The 16531-nt window shown below is 33.1% G+C and overlaps 2 protein-coding genes across 7 annotated transcripts; both read right to left on the bottom strand.

Moving 5' to 3' along the window:
• Nucleotides 1-1954: 1954 nt before the first annotated feature.
• Nucleotides 1955-7552, bottom strand: LOC142629266 (protein DETOXIFICATION 33). Its single transcript, XM_075803220.1, has 9 exons — nucleotides 7094-7552; nucleotides 5136-5331; nucleotides 4078-4423; nucleotides 3909-3995; nucleotides 3462-3518; nucleotides 2958-3196; nucleotides 2723-2841; nucleotides 2498-2584; nucleotides 1955-2395 (listed from the first exon to the last, which is right to left on the bottom strand). Exons 1-9 carry the CDS (start codon nucleotides 7346-7348, stop codon nucleotides 2336-2338), a joined length of 1446 nt encoding a protein of 481 aa, XP_075659335.1. The 5' UTR covers nucleotides 7349-7552; the 3' UTR covers nucleotides 1955-2335.
• A 3334-nt stretch (nucleotides 7553-10886) lies between these two features.
• LOC142606171 (F-box/FBD/LRR-repeat protein At1g13570-like) lies at nucleotides 10887-15731 on the bottom strand. 6 transcript variants are annotated; one of them, XR_012839121.1, is made up of 6 exons: nucleotides 15542-15731; nucleotides 12697-13527; nucleotides 12220-12375; nucleotides 11691-11923; nucleotides 11198-11335; nucleotides 10887-11074 (listed from the first exon to the last, which is right to left on the bottom strand). XR_012839121.1 is itself a non-coding variant. In XM_075777566.1 (5 exons), the coding sequence occupies exons 2-5, from the start codon at nucleotides 13486-13488 to the stop codon at nucleotides 11251-11253; spliced, it is 1266 nt and encodes a 421-aa protein (XP_075633681.1). In that variant the 5' UTR covers nucleotides 13489-13527; nucleotides 15542-15731; the 3' UTR covers nucleotides 10887-11250. The 6 variants fall into 6 exon arrangements, 5 of the variants coding, with proteins under 5 accessions (XP_075633681.1, XP_075633691.1, XP_075633686.1 ...); XM_075777566.1 differs by having other exon boundaries at nucleotides 10887-11335; XM_075777576.1 differs by lacking the exon at nucleotides 15542-15731 and adding an exon at nucleotides 14732-14812 and having other exon boundaries at nucleotides 10887-11335.
• Between the last annotated feature and the right edge of the window lie 800 nt (nucleotides 15732-16531).

A 16531-nucleotide genomic window follows, 5' to 3' on the forward strand; every position in this document is an offset into this window, starting at 1 on the left:
ATAGTCGCCATAGTAAGTCTCAATAGTCTCTAACTTTGTTTTCATTTTTCAAAAGGAAATTGTAGTTTTGGTTTCTCAAATTAGATGTTTTCTTATTCAATCTTTCATTTCAATGATGCCAAGGGGGGCAGGGTAAGGAAGGATAATGGGTGTTCCGCAGGGCCGGCTCAAGGTATTGTGGCGCCTAAGGCGACAACTTTAAGTGGGATCTATTATTATACTTTGAATATTAATAGAATATTTATTTAACTTTTATTTTTTTTTCATTTAAAATCTATTTTTTTAGAAAAAAAATTACAAATTAAAACAAACCCATCGCATTACTCAATGACTATACAACTAAAATAAACACTATTTATTGAATGAAGTAACTAAATACTAAAAAAATATGATTGAAAAGTTTAATAAAGCTATATATTTGATATTTTTAAATAGAATTTGAGTATAAATTTATTTACTTGTGTAAGATTAATGAGTTATTTTAACATTTATGTGTGAGAGATTAAATGATTGACCTATCCAATGAAAATATTTTTCTTTAACTGGTTTTTCTTTGATAAAAAAACTACTATATTTTATTTATTAGTGAATATTTAGAACTTAGTTAATACTTCTATTGGTACAAGAATATCTTTATTGGTAAAAATTTAGGGGGTCTTTTTTCATTGGGGGCCTTAGGCGGTTGCCTATTTGGCTCAAAGGTTGAGTCGGCAGTGGTGTTCCGCCCTCCATATCTTATCCACTCTTTTAAGGTGAAGACAACTTGTGTCAAGTAGGAGCAACATAAGTGAAGGGTAAAGTTAGTTGAAGTATGGTGAGTAGTGCCCTTCTCTACCCCCCATCACCTTCACCTTTTTAGAGCGAGAAAAAACCACAAGCAGTAGAGCAGTGCATTTTTAGCATTGTTTGATGTAGCAGTGAACATGATAGGGATAGAGTTAGTTGAAGTAAGGTTAGCAAAACTCATCACCTCTCTTCTTCTTCTTTTTTCTTTTTTTTTTTGAGGGAAAACTCATCACCTCTTTAGAGTAGGAAAAATTCATGTGAGATAGAATAATGAAAGACGAAACAATTTTACCATTTTTACCCTAACTAAAATTTCCTATTGATTGAGCATTAAAAAAAGAAGAAGAAGAAGAAGTGATCTACTTATTTCCACTTTTTAAAATTACTTTAAATGCCTTCGCTCTATAGTAAAAAAAAAAAATAGAAATTAATATAACTTCGTTGAATTTTTACGGATAATTGATAACTAATATGCCATTGGTGAATGATCACACTATTAGATCAATAATTATCTTATGCTTTGGCAATTTGGCATATGCATCATCTCTCTTATGATATGTAAATTTTATAATTGTGTAAGATACAAAGATTTATATTGTGAGAGAGATTATGCATATATATGAGATACATAAAACACATTCTTCTATTAGATTTTTCACATAAAGTAGAACTCCTCTCCTTTCCCTCCAAATTTTCCCTGCATGGGAAATTAAAATGAAGGGCTTAAGGCAAAGATAGCCCACCAAATCCTCTCCTTTTCTCATTACCTTTATTAAAAAAAAAAAGTATCAAGGCTAATTAATTGCATTTGTTGGTAGACGGGTAGTCCCAATTGATTGCATTTGTAGCCATCGAAGACTGTCCACACCACAGGGCTGTTCGGCCCAATATTGAGGTCCAAGGAGGTGATGAAGGAGATGGAGGCTGAGGGGGTTGAGCTTCCTTAAGATAAATTGAATACTGCAAAGCGCATAATATTCGGCAAGTGTGCCTTTACTTTTGAGTTTATAATTTTTTTTTTCCTAGAACAAGGTCTGTTGATTATTTAAGAATAACTTTATTTACGCCCGCAATATCCATTTCTGGTTGTGATTGCAAAGCTTGAGCATGCGTAGAATTGCTTCAAATAGCAGAGAGAATTGACTAAAAAGTAAAAAAGTGGACACAATTTCATCAGAATGAGATATCCATGCACCCAAGATTTGAAGGATCTGATTACATTATTGGTCAGAAATTCGTTAATCAACAACTTATTGTCTCAAAATAGCTGAAATGTGCAAATCACTCCTGAGAATACAAAATTGATCATGACCAAATCCAATCCTAAATATTAGTAGAATAAAGACTATTTTAGCTTGTTGCCAACTAATCGATCAAAGGGATTTTCTTGCTCAAGAGTACAACCCATGGGTAACATTTTGAGTAGTTCCATGATATAATTCACTGCTTTCTAAACATCTGCATAGAATTGACAAAAATTTCTTGATACAACATTGGTTCAATCTTCCAATGGTTTCCACAACAATGTTGCGCTTGTGAATTTAGATCACTATTCACTATATGTTCCTCCTCCTCCCCATTTCTTCACACGGCTGTCTGCTTCTTCAGCCTGCAAATTTGACGAGTGACGATTAATATTTTTTAGTTACAACAATGAATAAATTTAGGCTCCAAAAATCAACAGAGAATGCTTTATAGTAAAAATACTCACTTCTTTTCTCCAGTTTGTTATTGAAGTGACCACAATCAAGATTATAGTTTGCAAAACAATGCCTCCAATCATACCTGACCATATACCCTGCAACTCAGAACCAGTAAAATGTTAGGCGATGAAAATAAAAGAAGGGTCTCTAATAAATAAAATGGTGTACCAAAATAAGATGGTTGATGCATTCAAGAAGTCCATGATAATAGATTAACAGTATTAGTATCGTACCTCAGCTCCAAAACCAAATGTGAATCCCAATAGTATTCCAGCTGGCAATCCAACAATGTAGTAGCAGCCAATGTTGATGTATGCGACAAGAGATTGCCATCCGGCTCCAACAGCAACACCTTAACCAACAGAGGCAGCAAGAAAAATTAAGTACTAAGAATGAAACTTTGAATGAACTAATATTATACAAGAGTATCTTCGTCTGGATACAAGATTATGTTTTTCTTGTACTTACCAGATAACACTGGTTGAAGGCTGTTTAGAAGCACTGTGATTCCCAGCAAGAGAGCAAGTTGGGTAGTTTCCTCAGCAACGGCCTCACTAGAGGTGAAAAGGTATGGGAAATAATCCCTTGTTGCATATACTATGGCCATGCAAACAACCCCTATGGAAACAGATGTCATAGAAACCACTAGCACTGCAAATTTTGCAGTCCGAGCCTTGCCAGCTCCAAGTTCATTTGATACTCTCACACTGTTAATATCAATAGTAAGTTCATCATATTTTCTCTATTTACTTACTGAGAAGACAAGGGAAAAAAACAAGGAAATGGAATATAAAATTTTGAATGGTAGTTGTAAGATACCAAATTTTTATACAATCTTGTAAGAAATAAATTGAACAGCACAGGAATTTTCATTTTGAACAAAATTCTTGATTGACTTGCAAGTGGTTTACAAATAATTTAAAAAATAAAAAATAAAAGAAGAAGAAGGGCAAAGCATGTAGGGTACATTACCTTATTGCAGCATTGAACCCAAGTGCAATCATCGCATCCCATCCTTGTATGTTCATGCTACAAAATTATAATAATAAGGTTTAGGAAACAACTTATTCTTACTGTATCTTCCTAAGATAGAAAATTTAGATGATATATGGAGACTTTATGAAAATGAAAGATTTACTTAAACTCATTTTGTTGAGTATACTCGTATGGGTGGAAATCTCACATGGAGAGAAAGAAAAGAAGTTGGGAAATTAATACAACATAATTGGGTTCAAACCCATAAGCTTAACTTTTGGGTTAAGTGGTATCCTTATATGTTATATTAATACCTCAATTGGCATTAAAAGACATGCTGGTGATACAACAGTTTGAAGTGAACATAAAACTCAGTGATTTTTGAAGTATGAATTATTAAGCATGCAAATGGCAATATATGGAGGTGATGGTGAAGCACCATACCAAATAGAGATGGCATCAACTGGTATAAGAGGATTTGGCAGGCGACCTGTTATAACTACCAGTATCATCAGGTACCAAAACTCCAAGCTGCAAATCAATTTACAGAACAAACTCAGTATCAACCAATGTAGTATGACTCACTACGTAAAAAAGGAGGAGAGTAGCATACCATAACATTACAGCAGAAGCCAATGAAAGCTTCACAAAGCCCCACAAGTCTGCAAATGCTAGCCATGAGAATCCGGCCCAAGCACCATCGGACTTGGTATAGAAAATGTAAGCCAATTGACCAAGAACAATGAGCCACCATGATGTATTCAAAGTGATTGCCGCTCCAATTAAGCCCCACCCAAGATGCAATATTAGCAACCAACTAAAAAATGTATGTAGCACCAGTACCCCAACCGATATATATGTAATGACTAGGACTTTCCTCTGTGCTTGTAGAAACTTTTGGATTGGAAAATTGAGTGCGTATGCGAACAACTGTGGAAGCATCCATAAAGCAAATCCCCCTGCAGCAGAAAGTCCAGTCAAACTCAGAAGTATCCACAACCCATTGAAGCTCAAACTTTAGCAGTTTTTTTTTTAGAAAAAAAGTTCATACGTATTTAACAACAAACCACAAACAAAACAAGCAGCAAGCTGCAAAGAGTTACAAACACCAGGACAAATTAGCAGCGGAATTTGTACTACATTAGCAGCAGTTCAAACTAACAGGAAGCTCCAAAAAAAACCACCACAAGGTTAAATTACCAAGTAAAAACAGAAAGGGGAGTCCCCCTTATGCAGCCTATTTATCAAATTGGGACCAGCCCATTTATCAAAGACCCCCAAAGCCCATCTATCAAAGTTGTTTAAAAATAATTATTAAAAAAATGAAAAAGTTGAAAATATTTTTTCTACAACTAATTAAAAAGAAAGTTCTAAACATAAATTTTATACTATTAACTTAACTATAAAAAATAAATAAAATAAAAGTAGTGTTAATAGTGAGTGTTCACTGTTCATCGCTCACAATTTATCACTTTAACAAATTGAAAAAAAAAGTTGTGAAATAAACTGTGTTCATAACAAAGTTGTTAACTCAAACTTAAGCAAGTACTACTTGGTTCATTGCATGGTTTCTAAATGTGGGTATGATCAACGAAATGTAGATAATCTATACAGGTTTAATAACTGTAATGATCATGTAGATATAATAAGAGCAGAGCAATGAAGACTGACCAGCTGCCTCAGATATCTCGGTTGTCTCTCCAATGAGCTCAAGGATAGGAGGAGACCAAACATAGATTGGAACCAAAAGTAAAGCCGTAGTCAACAAAATGACCCATGATCTTTGCATGTACACTCCCAACATCCTGATTTGCCCTGCACCATATGCTTGCCCGCAAAGTGTCTCCAATGCACTTCCCATTCCCAACTGATTTCAACCAAAAATTCCAAAAAGAAGAGAGAGAGAGAGAGAGAGAGAGAGAGAGAGAGAAGATCATCAGGTTCTGCATTTAACATTCTCAATGTTGCTATGGCTAAAGCTCATTAAGCATATGAGTTATGACATTCTGCGATTGGAAAAACTTTGTGTGTTACAAATGCAAGTTCTGTTTCACATTTTTCTTACATAATCTTGTATTTGCAGTTAAGTGGCAAAAGCCAAATGGTAACATGGAACAAGAGTATATTTAGATTCTAATAGTCTTCTTAACGAGTGCCAACATAGACATCAAAGCTTAAAAAATAATAAATATTCAATTATAAGTTGCAATACACATTTTTTATTATTATTGAAAAATACATTTGTCAATGTTCATTAGTTTACACGCACAAGTTCAATGTGGTTGTATGTTCTTTCTTTCCCTTGATACTTGCATATAGTTTGACTTTATTTTTTCAAAGAAAGGTTCTAAAGTTAGTTATTGATTTACTACAAAATGCTTATAAACTAATGTTAGTTTATAAGGCTTATGTATTAAAATTTATAGTAACTCTAATATCACTTTTTAAAAAAAAATATATTATAAAAACACCACTCAACAAAATATTAAATATACCTTAACTTGTGTCTTGAGGACTCCTTTTAATAAAAGTCTTCTAAATATGGAAGAACTTTTGTTAATAATTGTCCTAAGGGTACAAGTTAAGGTGCATTTAATATTTCATTAAATGATGTTTACAAATTTTTCAAGAAATAAAGTCAAACCATATACAAATATTAAGAAGAAACAAGAACAATCACAATGGATATGTAAATGCAAACCATTAAATTATTGATATGTGTATTTTTGTTTTTGAAAATGTGCATTACAACTTATAATTAAATATTTATTATTCTTTAACTTTAAATTGCATTCTTTTTGGTACTGTTAACGACAATAGTAGATTCCAAATAGATTTTTTTTTTTTTTTTTGAGTTCAATTCCAAATAGATTTAATTAATCAAACTTATTACTATATGTGAAAGAAGTGAGCATAATTGTAGACTACCAGTAAAAATAACCAACTTGTAATTATGACATAATCTCACATATAAATGGAAACTATAATTATGACAGTCTCGCATATAAATGGAAACTAAGTACTTTTTAAATATATTTTTTTATATACAATATAAAAATTCTAGTCTAGCCTAATCTCTAAGGGTATATGTGTGTAAAACTCACCCTTAGAGACTTGGACCTTAACCCATGCTCCTCACACCCAATAACCACTTATACTCGGAGGATCATTATCCAAGGTGCACAGTGATAGAAACTAAGTAGGGAGTCCTAACTCCTATGTACAGGTAAGAAAAGTGTTTGTATCTAAAAAAAAAAGTGTTTGAAAAAATCCACAATTATTGCCATAATTCTAACATATTTTATTATAAATAATAGGTATATGTGAAAATAATGGTTTACAAATCATAATAACACATATTATCATACAAGCATGTTATAGTTTTTGGCTTTTGCCTCACTCATTACTCATGAGACCAACTAACAGTGTCACGGATTCATACTTGACTTCGCCTAACATTTTGCACTGAACTCGTGACTTAAAGTCACAACTTCCCACGAGTTTAGTGCAAAAAGGTGCTTGTATGTATATTATGTGCAAGACAAATACTTGTTTTAAGAACACAGTAAAGCATTGATAGTTTGATAGCCAAAAAAGCAAGACAAATACTTAAAAATATATATATTTACCATGACACCAAAGGCAAGCCCAGCAATGACCGAGTTTTCAACAGACACAGCTGCGAGCTCGATCTCTCCGACGAGACCCGCAAAAGTCTGAGTGAGTGCACCCAGTGAGTACTGACATATTGCAGTGAAGATTGCTGGCCCAGCAAGCTTCCATAGCTTCTTCGACTCTACACCAAAGTCCTTAACAAAACCCAATTGCTTTTCTTCTTCAAGGTCGCTGTGGTTATTGGTAAGAAGTGGTGTGTCTACGGCCATGGCTTCCACAACCTTTACTACACAGCCACTGGTTTAGCTAGTGCTATAATGTATTTTTGATATTTATGCATAGACTAGAGTCTCTCCTTATCTTATATGCAAGATTTTTAAGATTAGGGGTTTGAACTAGTTTAGTTAAGGTAACGATCTGTGATTCCTGGTCTAACCAGGTAGGGTAGGTATGGCTGGGACTAAGACCTGTTCGTGGTTGAAAGGTTGTTATAACTTATTTATACGTTTGAATGTGAGACCTTTTGTGAGAATGGAGAGTGGAGACTAAACTATTTAATGTGTTCAATTGCCTATTGGACATAGCTTCCCGGCCTCACAAACTTTTAATTAATTATATGAATTATGTATGTTAACTTTTTCAAAAAAAATTTAAGAGTTTGGCTTTCAAAAAAAAAGAATTGGTCCCTAAAAGAATTGATCTAAATGAGCAAATTATCTAGGTGGGCACCAAAATAATTTAAGAAAAATGAATGTGCTTAAGATATTGGTTAATAATTTATTTTAAGAAAGTTTTATGGGAAAAAAAGTTAATGTTTGACAATTTTTTTTTTCATTTTTTATAAAAGTTGTATCAAAATTTTCTTAAAATGAATTATTAACCAATATTTTAAGAGCAATTATTAGCATGACTATTATTTAATATTCACCTAAAAAGATACGCAAATTAATACTAATTAGTACTTGTCTTGTTGTGGAAAATTGTGGCTGTTGACTATTACTGTAAAAGAATATACTACTACCTAACAGATGGGTTAGCTTCAATGCTTCTAGTAATGTTTTTGGAACCGAAGTTGCCTTCAAAGAGTTCAAAGATTACTGGGAACCAAACTGTTAGGTGGCCTCGTTACTGTTGTACCAAAACTACTTCATGATCATCATTTTTCTTTTTTCTTTTTTTGGCTGAATTACAGAAAAGATAAATAGGAGTTGGGTCCCAAGATAACAATTAGGGAAGAAACAGATGTGAAACTTTCTATATATACACAATAGGCTAGGCCCCATTCCCCATTCGACAATATCATGGGGTCCCAAATTACAAATTTATATCCAAAATTCATAATTTGTGTGTTTATATACATACGTATGTACACACACACACATATATATATATATATATATATATATATATATATATAAAATTTAATATATATATATATATATATCTTATTTATAATTTATTGATTTTGTAATATTCTATTATCATTTCCCAAAACACTTGTTTTCTCTCTCTTTTGATATTTTTAAGATTGATCACCACTTTTTTCTCTCATTTCTGTCTTATTAATGTCAAAGTCATCTTATTAGAGATAGAAAAATACCTCTAATTCACTTTACCTTTAACTTTTTGTCCCACTTTTCTCCCGCACGAGTTTTTCTTGCCCTGGGAGGAGATGGCTACCCTTAATCTAACTCTGCCCTGCCTTCCCATATCGCTCACATCTCATTACTTATGAGCAGTATGTTAGTGTAATGCAAAATTAAATGAAAATTATGTTTAAATTACAAATTCACAAAAATAACATTTAATTGATCTGTATACATTTGATCTTTTCTGAAACTATTATTAATATTCTAATGTGTAATATTTAATTCATTCAACAAAAAATGTTGATTTAAAATGTTTAAAAAATATTATTTATGATTAATATAATTTAAGGATAATTAAAAATTATTTAATGAAAAAAATATTAGTGTTATTTTATGGTTTAAAAATGATTTATATTTAGCTTTGTCACCCTAAAAAGAGGTTACAACTTTGTCACCATACATATTACAGAGTGAATTCATGCGTTAATTTTTTGGCAAATAAGGTAACACTTCAACGAAATTGAGAGGGTGTACATTCAATTTGCTTTCCTCTTTTTTGCCCAAAATCCAAAAATTGCGTCATTTAAATTTGGATAAATTGTTATTTTCGTACCTAAATGTTTAGTCAATTTAGTCATTAAACTTTAACATTCTTGGCAAATTAGTTCTTCCATACTGTATATTAGACTCCCATTAAGTCCAATAAAAGAACACTGCATCATAATCTGATTATGGGTTTTAATAGGTGTTTATTGCTTAGAATATTTAATTAATTAAAAAAATAGAACTCAAATAAATAAATGAATGCGTACACAATTTGATTCGTTCTAATGATTCGTTCCAATAAAAATGAAAAACTTGAAAGAAAGGTATTTATTTGGTTTTTGTTTTTTGGGTTGACTTAAAAGAAAGTTTAGAGTCGGTAGCTGATATCCTCGGATATTTTGGTTGAAATTGAACTACGTGAACGTCTTCAATTAGCTTCACACACAAATACTATTTTTGTTAAGTAAGAAGATCTGATGAGTTCCAATCGTTTTCCTCCTAATTGTTCATTGTCTAATTGGTTTCAAAACTTTCTCTAAGCTAAAAGAAATTCAGGTAGAAAAAATAAAATAAAATAAAGACGTACTAGAGATGAAGAGTGGCCATCAAAAAAAAAAAAAAAAAAAAAAATATATCACATTCATTGAATATTTGTATTTGTATTTTTTTAATCTCAGAGTGTATGGATCTTATATGGTTATGAAGTTCATAATAAAACTATCCATTTTCATATTTTGAATTGAAATGTAATAATAAAAGTCTGTAGCCTATGTGGAACCCTCAGACAATGAAATTATACATTGACACAATCAGATATAAATATTATTAAATATCATGTAAACGTATTATTTTTTTACCATTCCATTGGAGGAGAATACTTCACGGACCATGGTTCATACAACGAAACTATAGTGTCTATCTAGATTCTATCGGTTTGAAAGAACCGGGATTTCTTTAAATTTGTTCATGTTCTTTTCAAGGGGCAAAAGTCCAAAACAATTGGTACAACTGTAACTATAAGATCTTGTTGCAGCTTGGCCCTTCTAACTTTCAGCTCGGGTTTGACTAGAAAGGTAGGTTCCTAAATAAATCTACGTAAAAAATTATGATTTTGTCAAACTAACTTCCAAGGCAAATCTCTCATTCAATTCGACAATCACAAATCCCTTAAATCCAAGATCTTGAAATTAATTTCTTATACACATTTTTGTAATATAATACCAAAAAAGAAAGACGTGCTTTTGAAAAAAGCTGCTTCAAGAATTGGCCACATTCTCAATATAACTGGGTCCAACTTGTTTTGAGCCAACCATACAAGTAATGAGAAAATTCCGCTTCTTTCATGGAATCAACAAACTTATTTTAATGTGGGCTATACCAAGATTTGGTGACAACCACCTTTCCGAATGCGTGAGAACCTTTCTAAATGTTCGTTACACTCATTTTATAAGAAAGATTTGCTTTTCTGCAGCTATATCGAATATGTGCATCCAAATTTTTATTTTATTTTATTTGCTTAATATATCCAAAATTTATTTGATTTTAGTTAATTACTCTGTACCATCGAGTTCCATTGCATCCTTCCTCTTTTGCTTTAATGCCGCCAACAAATCCAAGAACACAAGTTTTTCACAATTTGTTGTTTTACCATTGTTAATTTGGTCTGTTCATAAAATCGGGTCCATATAAAATGATGGTGCATCGAACAGAACTTGCCACCGTTTCAAATTATGGAAAAAAATGATCTTAGTATTGCTACTATAATTTTGGAACCTCAACTCCTATGCCATTATTATGCATGTTGCTACAAGATTTACTGCTGTATCGAGCCTCGATGATTAGTACCAACGTCTCATCTAGCTGTGTGCCATTAACAAATGAACAGAGCAGAATACAAGGAGTGAAGCAATTAATTTGGTTTATTAGTAGACATTTCCATGTAGCCCAATTTGATATACTCTTTAAGGTTGTTGCAGGACGTACCTTGCACAGCTGGAGTTCCTTGCTCTGAATGTTGATGACTAAGGCACCAAAGGTTATGATCCCTTAAGATGGCATTTTACGCCACAGGCCATAGTTTCCTTTTCATATTTCATCAATCCGAGTAGGTGCCCTAAACACCTATACAATATCAATGCAGCAATTAAATGCACTGTAAGCACTAGTAAGTTCCTAAAATTTTCATTTTACATACAAATTAGTTTGAGACTTATAGTGAAAAACACAGAACATGAATACATGGCCAAGTTAAATGATTTCTACTATGGTATGGCAGCTTGGAGGTCCAAAAGAATACTCCCTAATTTGTGTACCACTATAAATGTCATCATAAAGTTCTGCCAGTATGACAATTTTCTGAACATAAATAAATTGCAGAGACTAATATCCTTTTTTTTTTTTGGCATGTAAGCTTTCAGCTGCCACAGTGATAAATTATGGATCCATGTAAATGATTTCTGCTTGTACAGAGGCTCGCCTGAATCGCAGCAAATCTTTTAGCAATTCCCATCCTCCATTGTTGGAAGCAGGCTTAACAGTCATTTTTTCAAGCCCAGGGGAAGTTGATAGCAGAAGGTTGATGAAATTTAACTCAGGTTTGATACCAGAAATGCCAAGTATTTTCACTAGTCGCAGTTGGTGACAACTCCAATGGTTGTCTTCTTTTATGTTAGTTACTGTTCCCACAGCAGCCTGCTCCTCTGGACGAGCCTACATAAATTCCATGGCATTAAAACCTTTAAAAGTTCCCAATAGTAGATAACTAGATACCAAGTAAAAGATATTATATAACCAGTTGATGTGTGCGTATGTGAGTGCATAAGGGATCGAACCCTGCAAGTATACTGACCATAAGGGTAGAGAAGGGCCACTGGTTATAAACAATTTAGTCATTAGCAGAAGAAACAGGTGTGAAGTATCAACATGACATACAAATCAAGTGTCAGTGTGCACGTGTGATGTTGGTTTACATAAAACTAAGGTAATAATCAAGAGAAAGAACTCACCAAAACTTCTAGTTCTTGCAGATTAGGGGAACTTCTTAAGATGCATAGAGCAGTTAAAACCTCGTCCACATCATTGAAGTTTATGCGTATAGAAAGATAATTGAGATTGAAACATGGATTAGGCAACTTTCCTGGCACAAAGCCAATGGACAAATACTGGAACAAAAAGAAGATAGAACAATGGTATAAATTAACCTCAAATTAATGCAGTAACATCGTGGACCTCCCCTGAAAATTGAATCAGTTCATTGGGATTTACATGACATTATAAGCAACCAAGTTTTGTGGTGCAAATGCTAAGAAATCAGTACAATGACCAAGTAAACATAGAAATGAGATCCTAAACAACCTCGTGCAAAAAAGTGTTGAAAGAAGGAAACTCATTTCAGATTTTTTGTAATTTGTAAGGCCAATGAACACATCCACTTTCCAGAGGGCATCTAGGGGTACCTTATATTATACTAACAGAAATATTACCTTCAAAAAGTAACTCTGAATCTCCAACCTTCGGATATGGGGCAGATGAACAAAAAATTTGAGCAAATTGCTAGAGTTGGCATGAGATTGCCTTTTGTCATATAATCCAATGGAAACAACAGCTAATTGGAAGGCATTTTCAAAACTAATGTCGTTAAAAACACCTCCAATGTCAAAAAACTGGAGATTTGGTGCCTCAATGTTGAGATAAGTGAAACCATCAAAGTTCATCAATGTCAATCTCTCAAGTAGAGGGCAACTAGAAATTAGATTTTCGAACACATCTTGAGCCAAGGTCACATGCTGAAGATCAAGGCTCTTCAAACTCTTGAAGCCTTTAAATGTCGATGGAGGTTTTAGCAAACAATTAAATAACTCTAAATGTATCAAATGTTGGCAAGAAAATAAACAAGAAGGCATCTTGTAGCGTTGCCCTTTCCAAATTTCAAGTATGAATTCTTGAATAGAGTGCCTTGATAGATGAAGAATCCACCGATCAATGTCACTAATACCTTGAAGATCTCGATGTGATAGCTTGAACTTGTATATTGGGCCATTATGAAGTAAGAGAACATGATCAACAATATTCACAAGTTTACTCTTGACGACAGTTTGATCTAATGAAGAAAATGGGTAACACTCATTATCAAACACAAGATTTGGAAGGGTAGCCCATTTATATCTCCACTTGCTTGACAAAACACTTGTCCTTACCGCCTCCCTAATTGACAACTGTGAAAGAATTTGATCTACAACATGCCCTGGTAAGTTGCTGATTTCATCTAGTTCCATTTCCCTCTAGCACAGGGACTATGGTGCTTCTCTTAGTCTCTGAAATATTTGAAGAAAAAATAAATAAAAATTAGATACAAAGACCAGGGGTTCCTAGGTCATGTTAGTCACAGAGAGAGAGAGCATAAGGATGCGATAAAGCAAGTAATTCAAGAGCGATAGATGGAAAGCAGAAAGTTATGGTTCATCCTTTCAGTTCCTTCAAACAAAGTTTATAATTTCAATCAAGTAAGTTATCCCTATATTTAGTTCCATAACAAATTTCACAACAAAAAGAAGACACAAACTTGTATCCCGTCAACTTTATACTTTGTAAAAAATTTATTTGCTTATTTAAAAAGAGTGCATTTCAAGTTGCTTCAATTTCTGAAACACATGTTTCCACTTGAACAGGACCATTACAGATAGAATTCTACTTACATCAAGCCAATGAGCTCTAGCTTAAATGGCAACTCCTCTCCTTGTAAGAACAAGGTGGGGGGTAAATATCTTAGGTTCAGAGCTCATTGGGTGCATGTGTAATTACTAATGGAGAAAAAGAAAAAAAGAAAAAAAAAAGAATTATATATTAATCAATCATTTGCTAGGGCCAAAGGGATACGGCTTGAGGCACATACGAAAGAAAATGAGCCATCTTCTTGATTTTTGGTTAGATAAACCCCAGTCTATGCTGGTCCAATTTTCAAGGTTGATTGTTGCCTCCCTTCATTGGTTAAACAAAAAATCCATAGAACAGGAGGAAGAAAGAATTTGAACAGCACTGTAAATTCGTTGACAATATGTCTATGCTGGTTCAAATCCAGCTCAAAATAGCAGTGTTCTAACTGAAAGTTCTTTCTTCATACATTATTCTGGAATCGGAGACAAAGATGAATAACTGACAGTAGATCATAATACCATAAACACATGATCCTTGCACCAAGATGTCAAGTCAAATGCATCTGATTTTACCTGTTCCTCTCCTTCTCAAAAAAAAAAAAAAAAGTGATACTAGGCTTCAGAAGTCACATACATTCTTTAAGGAATCCTGTCTGGTGTTACCACAGGCAGAATATGGAAACTAGCCTATTCCAATACAATAGGAAAACCAAGGACCCACCCACTAATATACTCCCCCTGCTGAGCATTTGATACATACACGTACACACACACATATATAATATATATATATATATATATATATATATATACATATATATATTACGTAAGTTCATAAGATGGTGCGTGCAGATTAATGTCTTACCAAAGAAGAGTCCGCTCAGAAATTTAAGTGGGAGGTTCAGAGCCAATGGCCTATCCTTGGAACCTTTTCCAAAACCATAAAGAGAATATTGTGTGTGTGTGTGTGTGTGTGTGTGTGTATGTATCACTAAAGAAACCCCGAATGCCCAAAAGGAAAACAATGGATATCCCAGAATCCTAATTTGCAAGACTGCAAGCTGGAACCACCAGCTCCATAACCATGTCCAGAACTTCCAATTAGCAAAGGTTGTACCCAATGCACACTGCTCCCACTTTGCAGGGTCTGGGAGAGGTGATTGGTAGGTAGCCTACATTCTATCATCCTGTTCCTATGGAATACCTCGTTATTTTGCTACGATATGTAGGTATTCAATCCTATAAAACAAAGGGTCCCCCTAACTCTAATCAAATCAAACTTCAAATGGCAATTAGTAGCTACAAAATTTCTCAATACGTATTCCTTTTTTAATTGCACCATCAAATGCAAACAGAAACCATCTCAAATATAACAAATCATTACCAATTCTAATCAATGTAACTTGAAAGAATGAAAGTAAATTCACAAACACCATGCCATATCAAAACCTCACAACAAACAATGTCTACGCAAAATTAAAACTTGAACTAGTACAATAATGGCAATGAAAATTAAACAATTTCAAATGCTAATATTGTCAAATAATACGATCAAAGAAGAAAAGCTAAAAAGCAAAACCATTTAATATGAATTAAAAGCAAAAGATTAGATCGAAAAACGGTACTTTGGAGAATTGGAATCGAATAATGATAAGGTTTCTTTATTTGTTGGTACCTGAAAAAGGAAAGGAAATGGATTCCGGTAGAAGCTCAGACCAAACTGACAAACAGAGAAAAGAGTCAAAAAGATGAGAAGTCATAGTCCTACATTAATTTACTACTAGTACATAAAAAATGTGTCTTTTTGTTCGTAGCAACTTTCATTTGAAGTTGGGGAAAAGTGGAGATGTCAATTTCCGATGCTGGGATTTGGACCCGGGTTGCTGGGTGAAAGACAGGTATCTATCCTCTAATTGGACTAGAGTTGAAAATGGATCATTTTGCAAAATGTAGTAAATGGGCTTTTACCATAATGGCCTAATTATTTGGTTTTTATATGTGGGTCAGTGAGGTGAAGTAGGAGAGGAAAGGAGACAAAGAAATGCTATAAACACAATAAATATAAATATAAAAATAAAAAAAGTTGGCAAGTTTTTATTAGTTTTTATCTTGACACGCTATTGATATCTTTTTTTACTTACAATTAACAATCTGTCACATTAGCTAGGTGTGGAGTTTTTTGTGTCTACAAACTTTCTCAAAGAGTATTTTGTTTTTTGTGTGACTAAACGTTTACTTATTTATTTTTGGCCTACTAATTTCAATGAGAAGAAAAAATCAATTAAACTTGCAAGATGGAATAGAGTGTCAATTGCAATGTTTTGTATTTTGTTTTGAACAATATTTCTATTTGGCCAACCGAAATAAAATATTTTAATACCAAAGTATATGGTGTACCGTTTTAAGATTATCCCAATGAATAAAATATAAAGAACTTAATATTATAATAAGTTCACAGAACTTGAGATATGAAAAAAAAAAGCGTGCATTTGTGTTTTGTTTGTTTCTAAAAAAACAAAGATGGGTAATCGTCTTATATAAATATTGTCTAAGAGAGTGTGTTATATAAATTGAATAGATCAATGGACCCAAGTGCTAGACCAAATAAGTCGAAATAGACTGAAATGTTATACTAATGTAACTCAAAATGAGCATACTAACAAAA

Source organism: Castanea sativa, chromosome 1 (genome assembly GCF_040712315.1).
Source record: "Castanea sativa cultivar Marrone di Chiusa Pesio chromosome 1, ASM4071231v1".
Lineage (NCBI taxonomy): Eukaryota > Viridiplantae > Streptophyta > Magnoliopsida > Fagales > Fagaceae > Castanea > Castanea sativa.